At 49.1% G+C, this 15,144-nt stretch overlaps 6 protein-coding genes across 6 annotated transcripts; 2 read left to right on the top strand and 4 right to left on the bottom strand.

Annotated features, from left to right (window-relative positions):
* Positions 1 to 981: 981 nt before the first annotated feature.
* N7503_004420 (uncharacterized protein) lies at positions 982 to 2,373 on the top strand (the record flags this gene model as incomplete). The annotated part of the gene is made up of 6 exons (XM_057063967.1): positions 982 to 1,182; positions 1,233 to 1,331; positions 1,386 to 1,537; positions 1,599 to 1,665; positions 1,724 to 1,866; positions 1,929 to 2,373. The coding sequence occupies 6 exons, from the start codon at positions 982 to 984 to the stop codon at positions 2,371 to 2,373; spliced, it is 1,107 nt and encodes a 368-aa protein (XP_056921710.1).
* A 991-nt stretch (positions 2,374 to 3,364) lies between these two features.
* On the bottom strand, positions 3,365 to 4,123 carry N7503_004421 (YoaK family protein; the record flags this gene model as incomplete). Its single annotated transcript, XM_057063968.1, has 1 exon — positions 3,365 to 4,123. One exon carries the CDS (start codon positions 4,121 to 4,123, stop codon positions 3,365 to 3,367), a length of 759 nt encoding a protein of 252 aa, XP_056921711.1.
* Positions 4,124 to 4,488: 365 nt separating this feature from the next.
* N7503_004422 (Oxalate decarboxylase OxdC) lies at positions 4,489 to 6,008 on the top strand (the record flags this gene model as incomplete). Its single annotated transcript, XM_057063969.1, has 4 exons — positions 4,489 to 4,860; positions 4,910 to 5,034; positions 5,088 to 5,302; positions 5,356 to 6,008. The coding sequence occupies 4 exons, from the start codon at positions 4,489 to 4,491 to the stop codon at positions 6,006 to 6,008; spliced, it is 1,365 nt and encodes a 454-aa protein (XP_056921712.1).
* A 227-nt stretch (positions 6,009 to 6,235) lies between these two features.
* On the bottom strand, positions 6,236 to 8,523 carry N7503_004423 (uncharacterized protein; the record flags this gene model as incomplete). Its single annotated transcript, XM_057063970.1, has 5 exons — positions 6,236 to 7,384; positions 7,433 to 7,503; positions 7,559 to 7,956; positions 8,016 to 8,370; positions 8,442 to 8,523. The coding sequence occupies 5 exons, from the start codon at positions 8,521 to 8,523 to the stop codon at positions 6,236 to 6,238; spliced, it is 2,055 nt and encodes a 684-aa protein (XP_056921713.1).
* Positions 8,524 to 8,969: 446 nt separating this feature from the next.
* N7503_004424 (uncharacterized protein) lies at positions 8,970 to 11,246 on the bottom strand (the record flags this gene model as incomplete). Its single annotated transcript, XM_057063971.1, has 1 exon — positions 8,970 to 11,246. The coding sequence occupies one exon, from the start codon at positions 11,244 to 11,246 to the stop codon at positions 8,970 to 8,972; it is 2,277 nt and encodes a 758-aa protein (XP_056921714.1).
* An 830-nt stretch (positions 11,247 to 12,076) lies between these two features.
* Positions 12,077 to 14,614, bottom strand: N7503_004425 (GH92 family glycosyl hydrolase; the record flags this gene model as incomplete). Its single annotated transcript, XM_057063972.1, has 1 exon — positions 12,077 to 14,614. One exon carries the CDS (start codon positions 14,612 to 14,614, stop codon positions 12,077 to 12,079), a length of 2,538 nt encoding a protein of 845 aa, XP_056921715.1.
* Positions 14,615 to 15,144: the final 530 nt, after the last annotated feature.

The following is a 15,144-nucleotide window of genomic DNA, read 5'->3' on the forward strand; positions in this document are numbered from 1 at the left end:
TTCCAGGTCCCTGCCTTTGTACAACATATTGGCTAAGACGTGAAGTCAATCCAGGATAGCCTGTAATTTTGTATTTGTTGATCATTGAGTCTTTATTGTATACTGATCTACATAAACAGTTGATTGAAAGTCGTGGCGAGGTACTAATTTGTAACAAACACTAGTAATCAAGGGCATTCTAAATACTCCCTTCCCCGCCATTTCGGATTGTAGTTTTGGCTGATTATATTCGCGCGACCGAAACTTCAAACAACGTAACAACATAATCCAATATCTTCGTGTCCCCCGACGGTGTGATGCTTCCGATAAACCGGTTGGACCGTCTCTGCACCCTCCCGGAGCCACTAGTCCAGGACCGAACAAGAAAGGCGACGATTCCAACTTAGCCTAACAGTGGCCAGCAATCAAATCGACGACGAAAATTTATGTGTTCAGCCTTTGTTGATTGTTGAGGATTTGCGGCATAAAGCAACTGTGTCACAATCAGCAGCGAAACAGTCACGTCGCTTTGTCCGCCGGAGCCAAGAGACCAGGAGTTACAAACATCCCCAAGGTTACATGACGTGCTATTTCGATTACGAGGAGAAGGTTTAACATCCATTGTCAAAGCGCACGCCCAAAAGCGGGAGATAATGATGGCTGTATACTGAATTTGTGACGCAAAAGGTAGCCTCGACGCACCAATCTGACGCCACCAAAGCCCAACCGATCAACCATACGAGAGAAAGAAGTGAAAATCAAGCAATCCTTGCAACAACCTGCTGTGCACCCATAAGCGTAATCCGCGAATACAAAAAATGGGTCACGAAAGCTATTCAGCCCCAAGCCCAGAAGAGTACCGAGTCAGTCCTTGTGCTCGTGATCTTACTTCTTCATGCGCTTCCAACCAACAGCTCATATGTATTTTCCCCTCCTAGATATATGCCAGGACAAGTCCCAGCTTTAGCTGAATGACTCTCGCATCAACCTGCAGTGTCGGCCATGGCGGTCGCATTTCCTTCGACGCCACCAGGGATGACACCCCCGCTGACAGTGGATGATTATGAGAACCACAGCGGGTTGATTACTATCATCCTATCATTTGCGATGTTCCTAGTCTTGGGCTCCTGTGGTATCAGGGTCTATTCGGCCTACGCTAGGCATGCCGGAGGGATGGATGATATTTTCTTTGCCTTCATAGTGGTAGGCTACTGTAAAAATACAATATTAGAATTAATCACTCATTGTCACAGGTTGTTGCACTGGGCCAAATTTCCGCAGGATTTGTTTCAGTTCATCTCGGTTGGGGCCAGGCTGCCAAATTAATCTCGCTTGACGATGGATTAAAAAAAGTACGCTCTTCAATTAGAGAGATGCCTGGCTTTCGCTTATCGGTAATACAACAGGTCGTTTACGCCGCGGATATTCTTTATGTTACGATATTGGGAATGTCAAAAGCCTCCACTGCGGTGTTCTATCGTACTATCACGATGAGGAGCTCACAGTGGATGATACATGGCCTTATTGGGGTCATCGCTTTATGGGGGCCTGTAGCAATGTACGCTACCTCGATCACAGCTATACGGCTTTGAATGGCGTACTGATGTGATGAATAATAGAATCCTAATATCTGTTCGATGCGGAAATGATCCTTGGAATGATATCGATAATCATTGCCCAGTTATTGTGAGCTGCAAATAAGTTGACATCGAACTATATCTATGATGCTAATTCGGAATTTTAGTTTACCAGATGGCAAGTGATAACTGCGCTGGATGTGTTTCTCGAGGTGTCCCTATTCCTCTACCCCATCCGAGTAATTCCCAAGCTGCAAACAAGCCTAGGCAAAAAGGTTGTCGTGGTTTTGATTCTAAGTTGCCGTGTGATGTTTGTTGTCGAATTATCATTTGCATCTCAAAATGACTTTCTTTGCTGACCATCTTCTCTAGGCTCATACCAGTTGCAGCCGTGCATCTCTACTACATACATCGCCAAGTTGAATCATTGGACCCAACACTCGAAGGCACTGGAGCTACCCTCGTAGCCGAGATACATGTTGCCCTAAGTACTGTCGTACTTATTGCACCTCTTATGAAGCCTTTTATCGCCGCATATGTGGATGAAAATGGGCTAGCCTACACAGATGACGCGTCCAAGTCCCTCAGCCATCCTAGTTCACGCATCAAAACGATCAAGAAATTTTTTTCCTCGAAGGCACGCGATCCGTATCTTTGGACCGAAGATGAGCCTTTACCTGCGAGAAATCCTGGGCCTGAAAATCACATTATGAAAAGTGTGCATATTTCTGTTGATCGGCGGACATTGGAACTTCCAGAGAGATGTGCCGCTCCGAGTCCAAGCGATGGATCAGGTGTTCCTTTAAACATTCATTAGAGGTTTCAGAAGGTAAACCGACATTGTATAATACTTTTATTCTAGAACTTTGAATTGCATTTAGTCATTACTTGCCGATACCTCGTCACCCCCATCGCTGATGCCATTTACTACCACATGTTAAGTGATCAAAGGTTCTCGTTTACCAACCGGCGCATTGATATCCGTGCGGCAATGACACAACGATTGCTTCCGATGATGATCGGGGGTATCTTCCTCCGCGTGGGAATGTCCCGGTTTGCATGGCCATCCTCTCTGGGTGTTCTTTGGGTTCCGGAGGTTATATCCGGTGCATTTCTTGGAGCTGGGGTGTTACTGATATTTGTGCAGGTGAACATTCCCAGCAGGTTATTCTTACTGAGGTACTGGAACTTTACATACAATAGGGACTGAACTACATAGCTGATGTCTATACTGTGCATCCAAACTCAGCTCTGGCAGCCAACACCTTTTTCCGGATCTTGGATTGGTGCTTGGTTCACCTGATTCGCTAATACTATGGTCAGTTGAGCATGCGCGTTTTTATTTTCACATGCAAACAGTGGTAGCTGACAACTTTTTATCTTATAGTTTAAAAATTTGAGGGTGAATTGGGCAATGGCCCTTCTTGGCTGTTTAACAACCATCCTTTTCCCTGTGCCCATGGCATTCTTCATTCTTGGTCTGAAGATAAGATCTTGGAGCAGCTTCAGTGTGACTCAAAGGCTGAGGATACATGGAAGAATGCTACGATTCATGGATACATAGGTGTATATCGTGGAGCCATGAAGATTGGTGCGCGTCTCCACGGACAGGGGAAGGATGCCACAAATAGTTGGAGTTATTTGCTTTTGACGATAGAATTGTTCGTATGATTTATTGTACAATCCAATGCATATGTTCATTATGCTAAATTGCAGCCTGCGAATAGCAAGCTGTTGCAAACCTTGGAATCTCCCAACATGTTCGCTGCAACCCCTGCACAGCTGAAGTTAACATATGGACAAATCACTCATTCTTTCCCCTTCCAGAAAAGCCAAGCTATAACAATCAGCCCCTTCAAGACAGTAGCCATCCACAGGGCTCCCATCATTCCAACCGAGCTATGTGCCCACAGTCCACCCCACACAACTCCAACTAGCAGGCAGACCACAGCACCTAGTCGACGCAGTTCCTCGGCGTTGCGGAAAAGTTTGAATGAAAGAAAATCTTCATGTGAGAAAAGATCACAATAAATGCTGGTCAGGACAACACTGGTCAGCCCGTTGTATTTCAAGACGCGACTGGCAACAGCCTGTCCACTACTCTGGAATGCTACCAGAGCAACAGGTACGAGGATCAACCAGCTCAAGGGCGCGTCTCGCGTAGGACGATAAATTGTAACAATGGTAGCAGCGGCTGTGATACAAAGCATTTGTATGAAGAATGAAACAGTAATGACCCAGCGTAGGCGAGGCGAAAAGAAGCGATGAAATGTGGAGAAAACCAGTGATCCGAGGCAGAATCCGCAGATCGAGACACCAGATTTTATCCATCGATCATCATCTGTTCCAACAAGGCCAAGGCCAAAGTAAACCGTGTTTCCAGTCTGCATTGACACGAAACTGCCCCAAATAAACACTGCTGAGCTGTCGAGAAGTCCAGTAATGATGTAGCAAATGAGGAGAAGGAAATCGCCACGGCGCGTATCAATCTCTTCGCGCAGATATTTCGTAACAGCGCGCCGAGGCACCGGGGCACCGCCCAGCAAAGGCTCGTGTTCGTCCGCCATGATGCGTGAATACGGTGGCAGGGAGGGATATGTTAATTAAAGGTGCTCCGTTCGTGTTTTGTACTTCCCGCGTGCGGGGATATAATTTTTCCATTGCGGTTACCGAATGTCTCCGCACGGAAACTTGGGCGGCACGTCATAGGTCCACAATTATGGGGTTCCGATCCATTCAAGGGATAAGCTTCCTGATTACGACATGAGAAGCTAATTTAATTTATCTGACAAAGTCACCAGGCAACAGCCGGATGAATCGGAGGTTGAAAATGCTTGACGTACACGCTAAATATACACTTGTTTTGCGTGCGGGGTCGGGACCTTAAAAACCGTTGGCCTTGTACAACGTAGATTGTACCACGTCTCTCACAATGCATATACTTTCGGTTAAGTGCTTTGCGTTACTGCAGCTGCTTCCTAATCTTGTGCTGGGTATTCCTGCTCCCGATTCGGCTATTCAGAGGCTTCTACAGATCCCTCCTGGACGTAGTCAGGATGTCCTCGGCCTTGGCAACCCTCCCTATACTCCAGGACATCGTGACCCGTTTGACCATAAAGTTGACTCGGTAGGGGATGACCGACACCCTCTACCTTACCGTGGTGGTGATGGAGCATCGATTGAGGGACCCAGGAACATAGACCGTGAGAAGCAGAATCCCGATCTTGTGCGTCCTCCGAGCACGGATCATGGCAGCATGTCGAATATGCGATGGAGTTTTGCCGATTCGCACGTGCGCATTGAGGTAAGGCATTTTGTTCTGGTTCTATGACTTGATACTTACGTGCTTTTAGGAGGGAGGATGGACGAGGCAAACAACCATCCGTGAACTGCCAACAAGCCGCGAGCTGGCCGGTGTGAACATGCGCTTGGATGAGGGCGTTTATCGCGAGCTCCACTGGCATACCGAGGCAGAATGGTAAGATCACTCATTTACGCAATTTCTCTTCCGACGCAAACTAACTTTTGAAGGGCGTATGTACTTGCAGGCAATGTCCGAGTGACCGCATTAGATCCGGACGGCGGTAGCTTTATCGACGACCTTGAAGCAGGTGACCTGTGGTACTTCCCAGCAGGCTTTCCTCACTCCCTGCAAGGTCTGAGTCCCAACGGTACCGAATTTTTGTTGATATTCGACGATGGCAACTTCTCCGAAGAATCAACATTCATACTGACTGACTGGCTGGGTAAGTTCAGGTAAAAATAGTATATTCACAGTCCCTGCTAACAGAAACTACAGCTCATACCCCGAAATCAGTTCTGGCCGAGAACTTCCGGGTCAAACCAGAAAAGTTCCTTTCCATCCCGCCATCCGAAAAGTACATCTTCAAGGGCACGGTTCCAGACACAATTGACCGCGAGAAACCTCCCGGCTTCCAGAAGAGCAAACTCCAGTTCACCCATCACATGCACGCACAAGACCCCATCAACACAAGTGGTGGGGCTGTTCGAATTACAGATTCGACCAATTTCCCGATTTCGAAGACAGTGGCAGCTGCGCACCTAGAAATCGCCCCAGGTGCGCTCCGTGAAATGCACTGGCACCCCAACGCGGATGAGTGGACGTATTTCAAGAAAGGTCGTGCTCGCGTGACCGTTTTTGCTGCGGAGGGAAATGCCCGCACGTTTAATTATATGGCCGGTGATGTGGGTATTGTTCCTCGCAACATGGGACATTTTATTGAAAACCTGAGCGATGAAGAGCCGCTTGAGGTGTTGGAGATTTTCCGTGCGGACAAGTTCCAGGACTTCTCGCTGTTCCAGTGGCTTGGGGAGACCCCACGCCGGGTGGTTGCGGAACATATCTTCGCTGATAACCCTGATGCTGCAGAGGAGTTTTTAAAGCAGATTGAGGGAGCCGAGAAGGATCCGATCAAGGATACTTTGTCGTGAAGACAATTGATTGTCAGCATTTGACCTACTACTTTTTATATCGTGGATACATACTCAGCACATCATCTCCGACAATAGGACCTTTTTTTTAATTCAAGTCCCTGACTCGTAAAGATTTACCTAAGTTGGTTACTTATATTCAAGCGTAGGCACGTGCTCAAATGCATGGTCCCCTTTCTCCATTATTCCAACTACTACCCTCCACAACATTCCATCGAGCACACCTCTTACTGCCCAGAGAGGTCAATTGTAGGAATCTCCGACATATGTAACTTCGCGCTCCCGTAGGGCCGCAGTGTAACATTGAAAGCATCACCCAAACAAACCCTATCCTCCTTCGGAATAGGCGAGCCCGGAACAGCCCCAAGAAACATTGGCCAGTAAATCAAACATCCCTTCGCAGTCATGTACATAGGCAGTGCACCATCTTGGAACGTAGGTTCAGGAAGAGGGCCAGAACCAGCGTTGTATTCCAATGTAGTCGGATCAATGGCGACATTCCACTCGGTGGTGTTCAGAAGAACATGATCCTGGGCCTGGGGTGGGTATGTACCAGCCGGGTACTCTGATTGATTGTTATAGAATTTCGGGGGGCCGGATGAGATATCGGGTTTGATATATAGTGCGTATAAGAGGGGACCTCTGTAGATTGCGACCGTGTCGTTGGCCCGAGGGGTCGTCATTGTCTCCATGCCGAGTGTGTAAGTGAACTTTGTCGTTCCAGCCGGGATGCTGAACTGCATTAATCCGGTTTTCGGGTCTGTTGATGGCTTGGCAAGGCCTTGGATTGATATTTCCGTCGCCCAGTTTGGCACGCGAAGGTAGAAGTCAAAGTCGGTGTCGGTTTTAATCGTGTAGGAAAGGGTATTCGCGAATGGATAATCCGTTTCGCAATCAATAGACACCGTCTTTCCGCCAATTTCCGTATGGACATTGCCCGGACTGAGCAGGGCGTGTACGAGACCGGTTTTTCCCTTCTTCACAAACGAATAAAGGACGAATTTGGGATATCCTTGGGGATGATTCACAGTGCAGCAGGGGTAGTTGGGCTCGAGACCGAACGTGTTAGATTGAGTGTTATCATCATAGAATGGTGTAGCTGATAGATTCTTAGAGAATGGCTGGTTGGGCTCGGTCATATACTGGTGGCTCCACCAATCTCCCATCAGAGCAGCAGGGAGGGCGTTATAGGCAGTCAACTCAGCTCGATCTGCATAATCCGGGTCGCCAATTGCGAAGTAGTTGTATGCAAGAGAATACATTGTCTCGACGTGTGTGCAAAGCTCCGATCCGTAGTATGGATTTAATCCGTCGATTCGTTCATCTGCAAGAATTGTACCACTTGGCGCTCCGTGATACTTGAATGTCCAGTCAACCTACAAAAGTCAGCATGGTATTGGACTGACGTGTTAATTGTGACTTACGCCATTCTTGGCGGTCGTCAAAAGGCTGTCGTTGGAGGTGAAGCGTCTCACGACTGCAGCGTACTTCAAACCTGCAATTTGTCAACAACATCCGGCGTGGATACTTTCTGGACTTCGCAGATCTACCTTCAGCAATAGTCACTCCATGCAAAAACTGCCACAGATCGTCCGTGACAGACTGAGGCAAATCATAAAAGTCCTCCTTGATATAGCTCTGCTCGGTGTACCATCCCTCCCACTTATACCCATATTCATGAAGCATTTCAAGATTTTCCTTGAGTATCTTGGTTTCATTCCCCGGATGGAAGTCCAAAAGCCACTCCACGCTAACCATCATGTCCTCAACACGGGAACGAAACCACAGGAAATCATCAACATTAGGCTTATCGCCCTCATGCCAGATAATCCCTGTTCCATTGTCCTTAAGCATGGTATTCATAAGCCCGTTAAACCGGAGCATTGCATCTACGATGGGAGCCTCATAAGTTGAATTTGCATCAGCAAGGTTCATCAATCCGAGGAATCTGCAATATATCAGTTCACAACACATTCGAATTGATCTCCACAAGAATATGCTTCTTACAGTAATGTCCTCGCCCAGATCATCCGTTCTCGACTCTCCAACGTCTCCGGGCCAATCCATCCATCCGGCTGAATCCGACTGAGCACATTATCAACGATAACATGGACTTGTGCTTTCAGACGTTCATCGTGCGTGGTATACGCAAGTGGAACAAGTGCATTGACCCAATACGGCAGTGCCTCGTTCAGATCACTATATTCCTGGTCTCCACCTATCCATGATGAATTGGCGACGAATCGATAAAAGTCGTATAAATGACCTCCCAGACCCGCAGCGGAGGTTTCAAGTTCTGTCTTTAGCCATCCGTTGGCAGTGATGCTGCCCAAAGGGAGAGGATCATATGCAAATGGAACAACTGTAGCAACGTGGTCAATGAAAGGAGCTTTCTGACATAGTAGCCTTATTCGATGTGGTATTTTTGCTCACGTGAAGTAGCCTGTGTGGGCGTGATGGGGTTGAATGTAACTGCGTATTGCAGAAGTGAAATCATAGACCATTTTGAAGGCATGTTGGATCACAACGGGTGTTGTGCTACTGCTTTGCCCGTAGATGCCTCAGGGTCTTGATATATACCTACATAGAGGCACTAGCCCTTCCAGCCTGGATAAATGCAAGCGGGGTTGTTCTGATTAGAGCTCGGAACATTACTGGACGGGTGGCACGGAGATCCGACCGAAGAATGAGGAGAAATGTAACCATTATCGCGGTTCATGCCGATATAGTTTGGCATGCCTCATGCAGATCACTGTCTCGGGCAAACCTTCTCCGTCGGAATTTTGCCCGAGACAGACTAATGATATGTCGATCTGTGCAGGTGGGGGATCATCATACAACATTTACTTACATAAGTTTGTCTCGGAAGGGTTATTTGAGGAATTGAAACATCAATTTTGAAGTCAAGTATAAAGTTGTATTAAGAAAACATTATCCACATTCCACATTATATGATATCATCTAGACATGAATAACAGTTCCGTTCTCCTTGCGAACGAAGTCGAAGAAGTCTTTCAGGTTGTTGTGCTTAGGCTGACCAACAACAAAGACAGCAGGCTTGCCATAAGGAGCGGACACAGTGGCAGTCTGACCACCCTTGTAAGTCATCCCACTCCAGACATGTGTGTACGTCTCGCTCGGACCAGGGAAGTAAACGCGCACGCTCTTGCGGCCAGCATCCAAAACGGGGGCAACATACAAGTCAGCACCGAGGAAGAAGCTCTCGTAGCTAATCTGCTTGGCCTTCACATCATTGGGGTAGTAGATAACGGGCATGCGAACAAGAGGCCAGCCACGGTGCTTGCTTTCGGTGTCAAGGATCTGGCGACGGTAAGGGCCCAGACTGGCGAACATGCGAGCGTTGTAGGCGTAGTATGCGTATGTGGAGGCGTTGGTGTAGAATTGGGCATTCACTTCGGGAACGTTACCCTCGTGCGAGCGGAAGACGGCGCTGGAAACGGCGGACAGTTCTCCCCAACGACCCAAAAGCTCAGCGGAGCGGTTGACGATGCCGTTGCTGTCCCAGGTGGTTGTGTAACCACCAATCTCAACATGACCGTGGGCGTAGCCGGAGAGACCCATGTGTCCCAGCACAGTGACGGCAGACTTGATTCCGTCGTTGACGCCCCAGTTGGTGTTCTGGTCACCAACCCAGTATAGGTTCATATTGCGGTTAGATGACATGGAGGATGAGCGGTGGAAGATGAGCGCATCAGCAACGGCAGAGACGTTCTCACGAAGCTGGTTGTTGATCACAGACCAGTCACGGGGGTACTGGTTGTGGTAGAAGCGAGGATCGATGTTCTTGTTGCCAAACTTGGTGTCAGAGGAGACGGGAGTATACTCTCCAAAATCGCACATGTAACCAGAGACATTGGCACTCCAAACCTGCTCAGTCAGGACATCCTGGAACCAGGCCCAGGCAGCGGGGTTGGTGAGATCGACAATTCCAGCATCAATACCAGGGCCACTGGAGATAACAGCAGTGTCGTTGATGGTGGAGTTCTGAATCATGAAGCCACCCTCAGTCGCCTCAAGGTAAAGGTTGCGACGGTAGCCATCAGGCTTGGAGCTGACATTGGCGATGAAGGGGTTGATGTACGACAGGGTGCGGACGTTGTGCTGATCGCGCAGATTCTGCACAAACTTGTTCCAAGTAGGGTAGAGGTCGGAATCAGCCTCCCAGTTCCACCACAGACGAGAAACAGTGAGACCATTCAGGTAGGAAGCAGTTTGGGTGTGGGTACCCACCCAATCCTGAAGCCAGACACCGGCAATGGGGCATGAGCTGTTCAAACCCCAGTTGACAATGCGGTTGACCTTGGTCTGACCACCCTGAATACCGAGGATAGCACCGCTGTCGGCCCATTTGGGAAGCTCAGGCATGCGACCAGTGTATTCAGTAAGCATGGTAATTCCATCAAGCATGTTGCTAGCCTGCATAAAGTAACCATCGACGTTTAGCGCAGCATAACGCACGGTAACGGCATTGGCATCGCGGAAATCGAAGTTGGCATAGGCTGTGCTTTCCTCGGTCAAGTGGAATACACGGGCACTCGAAGAGATGTACTGGGGAGTAGCAGAGTAGGTGCTGTACTTGTCACCGCCGGAGAAGAAGCTGTAGGCGTTCTCGAGCTCGGTAGTAGGCTGGTCACCACGGCCAACACCACCCTCGCGAGAGAAGATGGGCACAGACTGGTTCTTCAGCGACGCGAATGAGGCCTGCCCACCAAGACCGTAGAAGTCCTCAGACGGCGAGGAGGCGTAGGTGAAGAACAGCTTGGTCAGGGCACCGTCCGAGCTGGGGTTGACCTTGATGCTGAAAGCAACGCGGTCAGGGAACTCCAAAGGAACATAGAGGGCTAGCGAGAATCCGGCGGTGGCGTTTCCACATCCCGACAGGGTGCCTTGCACGACTGCAGCGTGACCGTTGACACTATCCTTCCATGCGCGCTGTGAAACACGAGTGATTCGCTCAGATGTGCACTTGTTGTTGTCAATGTCGGTAATCTTGAAGTTTCCACTGGAATCAACAATCTCATCGAGTCCCGCACTCGCGCTTAAGAAGGCTGCACCAGGGACAGTCTCCCAGATGGTCTGGTTATGACCAGTCACTGCCAGGTGGTTGGCATCCTGGTTAACGGAGAGACTAAAGCCACTTCCAAGGTCCAATGGTGCCTGCGCCGCGACGGCTGACGCCGCAAGGGTTGTCCAGATCAAACTTTTTAACCCGATCATCTTGCAATTGAGGTTTGAGCGATGTCGATCGAAACGAAAAACAAACGGCCATTGCTTACCTTTTAAGCCCCAGAACCCTCTCCGAATTTACCGAAGAACTCCCCAGATGACAGTTAAAGCGACCCACTCGGAAATTTTGTTTCCCCTACGTCACAAATAACCCAATCATTGGCATGTTCTCCTTGAATCCCCGGTGTTTAATGACGATCAGCTCGTCCGGTCATGTCAGAAGGTGTATGAATGGCTGGTGGCGCCATGAACCCCACAATTGGCGACTCCATCGGGTCGTGTCGAGGTCTCCGCTCGGAAGACTCCCGATTTCCCCTCTTAAACAAATTGCCGTCCCCAGATTCGAGAAGGAGGGTCCAGATGAAGAATCTGCACGCATCGAATGCATGAACTACCGTTTGGCAGGAAATTTTTCCGCGAGTTGATCAGTCATTCGAACTATTTTCGCCCGGTCGGCATGCCGACAACCCGATCATCTTGACTTTGATCTCACATTACGGGCTTCTGCCACTGACGAGGTGTGGAGCTGGGGACTCCGCATTACCGCCGGTGTTTCGATTTTCCTCTTGTCGTTGGTCGCCGCCAAGCACGCCTTTAACGGCTAAAATGGCATGGAAAATGCCGCACGACGGGAAGATAGCGCCTTTTCCGAAGCTCCTTCTCGTCTTGGGTTGACCCATTTAGTTTATATTCGGCACTAGTACCCAAGGTGCCGGTTTTCGTGACTAAAATGTGATCGATGTGGAGCAATAAAGAGTCTAAAGTACCTGGTTCCAAGGTTCTTAGCTAAGAGCCGAGGGGGATATGTACAGCGAATGACCTCATTTCTCCCACGCAGGGGTGGTTCCCCAGGAAGTAGGAGTGTCACTCATTTCAAAGTCAATTGTTCCGGCATTCAAAATGTCGGCATGTGTTAATCTCGGCAGATCCACCTCTTTTCCGGCTATTTTCAAGCCCTTGATGTATGGCTTGTTGAGTGCCCCAGGAGCATTGATGACAAGAGTTTTGTCTGGCCCGGGTGTGGCCTCACCACCGGTAGCAGCTTCAGCTGGCCAGCGGATGGTAGTCTTTTCGAAGAATGGCGTGGAAACAACATATTCAGCGCTTGCCGGGTTGACTGAATAGAATCCGAGTGCTGAGAAGATATACCATGTACTCATCTGACCTAGGTCATCGTTACCACTGAGTCCACCACTTGTAGCATTATAGTTCTCCCAAGCGATGCTCGGGATTGTCTCCGCAGATCGGTCGGGATAGCCAAGAACGGAGTAGATGTAAGGAACATGGTGACTCGGCTCGTTGGTCTGGTCGTTGTGTCCGTCCTGGAAGTATATATCCAGTCTATCACGCATGGCTTCCCGACCACCGAAAAGCTTAGACAAGCCCTCAATATCATGCATGACGTCGAATGTGTAGACCCAGTCATCACCTTCAGTCCAGCCCCATGTATTGTTCGCCCAGGTCCCATTTTTGTTGCGTGCCTGCATAAACTGTGTTTCGTTGTTCCAGATGTTTGCATAATTTCCGCTTCGAGCACGGAGGGCAGTAATTGTGTCGTTATCGGCCACGGCATGAACGCCCACGATAGAACATGCGTAATCGTCATACGCATAGTCCAAAGTCCGGCTTCCAGATTCTGACCAGCCATCATTGGATACCCATCCTTGCTTCATATAGGCGGTCAGTCCAGCCCTCACCTCATATGAAGTGTTAGGCTCACGATCATAGTAAAGCGTCTCTACGTCATGAATTGGTGGCGTGTACGCATCCTTTTTGACTGCAGCCCAGGCCTTGGCAATATCGAAGTCGCGGAATCCACGCTCCAATGCGTTGGCAAGTACAACATCTGCGTTTGTCGCAACCATGATGTTGGTTTCGATTATATTGGCCCACATGGGTAGCCAGCCAGACCAGTCAAAGACTTTTAGTAGTGACCGCATCATGCCATTGACGCGTTCTGGCGCAAATAGAGTGAGCAAAGAGTGTTCGGCTCGATAAGTATCCCAAATAGACCAGGACTGGTAGTAGGAGTCATTGGATGTGTGAATGCTGTCCGTATATCCGGAATAAAAGGTACGTAACTTGCCATCCTCAGAGACCGGTTCAGAGAAGTCGCTAGGATACTGCAATGCATGAAACAACCCTGTATAGAAGATTTTACGCGGATCATGGTCTGCATCCGTATTGTTGACACCTTCGATTGTCACACGTCCTAGCTTCTCGAGCCATGCGTCCTTAGTGTGTTCAACAGTATCTTCGAATGAGGCGTTATTGGGCGTCTCGATTCCCAAGTTGCGACGCGCCTGCTCGACACTGACGTATGAGACACCCGTTCGAACCTCCACGGCTGTGACATTTTGGTTGAACTTCACGAAGGCACCAGTAAACTTTCCAGTCCTGTTCATTTCGCCTTCGAAAGTGGTGTTTCCCTCGGTGACACCACTTTTCGTGAAGGGCTCTGAAAATCGAGAGACAAAGTATCCCTTGAATGACGATGCATGGTCTGGACCAAGCAGATAGTCCTGTCTTTCCGTGTTGTAGCCGTAGATCTCCCTTGTTGCAGGATCAATGTGAACCTCACCAGTCCAATTGCGACGAGAAGCTTCAATGAATACCCAAGGCTCCAACTTCTCTGCCGCACTAGTGCAATCCTCAAAGTCGAATCGAAGATGTCCAGCGTGAGAATCAGCAGACATAGCGACCCGAATCGACCGCTGATAATCTTCCCGCGCCTCCGTGCCGGAGGACATGCCTATCTGCCTGTCGCTCCTTTTTCTTGTCCGACCGTTCGCACCCTCTTCAACATCTTTGGCCACAGTACCAGCACCACCGGGATCAGGACCATCGTGCGCGTACTCAGCCGTAGCATTCCAATCCCGACCCAGAAGTTGCATCGCATCTAGAACCACCTCGTAAACGTAAGGTGTACTTTTCTCATCATTTTTTCGGAACGCAAGTCCGCGATTGACAAATAGCGGCTGGACTTCACCCATCCCTGGTGTCAAAACAACCTGACCCGCCTCACCCATCCAGATAGCCGGCTGATGTGTAGCTTGGAATCCATGAATGAGACGGTCGCTATCACCATAGGGACATTGGGAGATATAATTTTCACGCGTCTGTGGTGTCCATCTTGTCATCCCAAAAGGAGGGGAGACTGAAGGAATCATTCCGCCATTGCTGTTTGGGGATACACCGTATGTGCCGATGAGAGGATTGACGTAATTAAGTACTCCCGCGTTGTCATGGTAGTGGGATGTGTCCCGTATGCCGCAGGTACCGCATTGACGCGTTGGCTGGGCGGAAACACCCCCAGAGAGACCAAAGATAAATGGCAAAGGTCCAAAAAATGCCTTCATTTTTCCTAGCTGTTTCTGACAAGCCTAGCTTGACCACAGTCGTTCTTTTGATCAAAAGCCGGGAGCAACGTGATTTATGTCATTGCAAAGGCAAGGCGGCTGCTGCCGAACGCAGCTCTCCACATTCCTCAAATGCCGACTAGCAAGCTCCACGATTTGTATCAAAGCGTCGGGCTCGGGCTTTCATCGCGTGGGGTGGAAGTAACGTTGTGGCTTTCCAGTGTTGATCGCAATCCCCGCCTATTTTGCGGGGTCAGGGTCGCATCGGGGTATCGAGCGGGGGCTACTTGAATGCCGCAGAACTATGATTTATAAGCACCGACATGCATTGCGGAACAAAATACGAGGTAAAGTAAAGCTCAATGATAGGGTTTGATGAAGCAATCGAGGAAAGAAAAGAGTGGGTTGCAATGTTTCAAGCGAATATGTACATAGGAACGTACAAGAACCACCAACGTGAGGAAAAATCTCACCGGGAAACAGGACAGAGATAGTACAAACTCCTACACCGGGGCTCCTAGAGTCCATTA

The sequence above is a fragment of the Penicillium pulvis genome (genome assembly GCF_028828015.1).
Source record: "Penicillium pulvis strain IBT 33274 chromosome Unknown contig_23_segment0_segment0, whole genome shotgun sequence".
NCBI lineage: Eukaryota > Fungi > Ascomycota > Eurotiomycetes > Eurotiales > Aspergillaceae > Penicillium > Penicillium pulvis.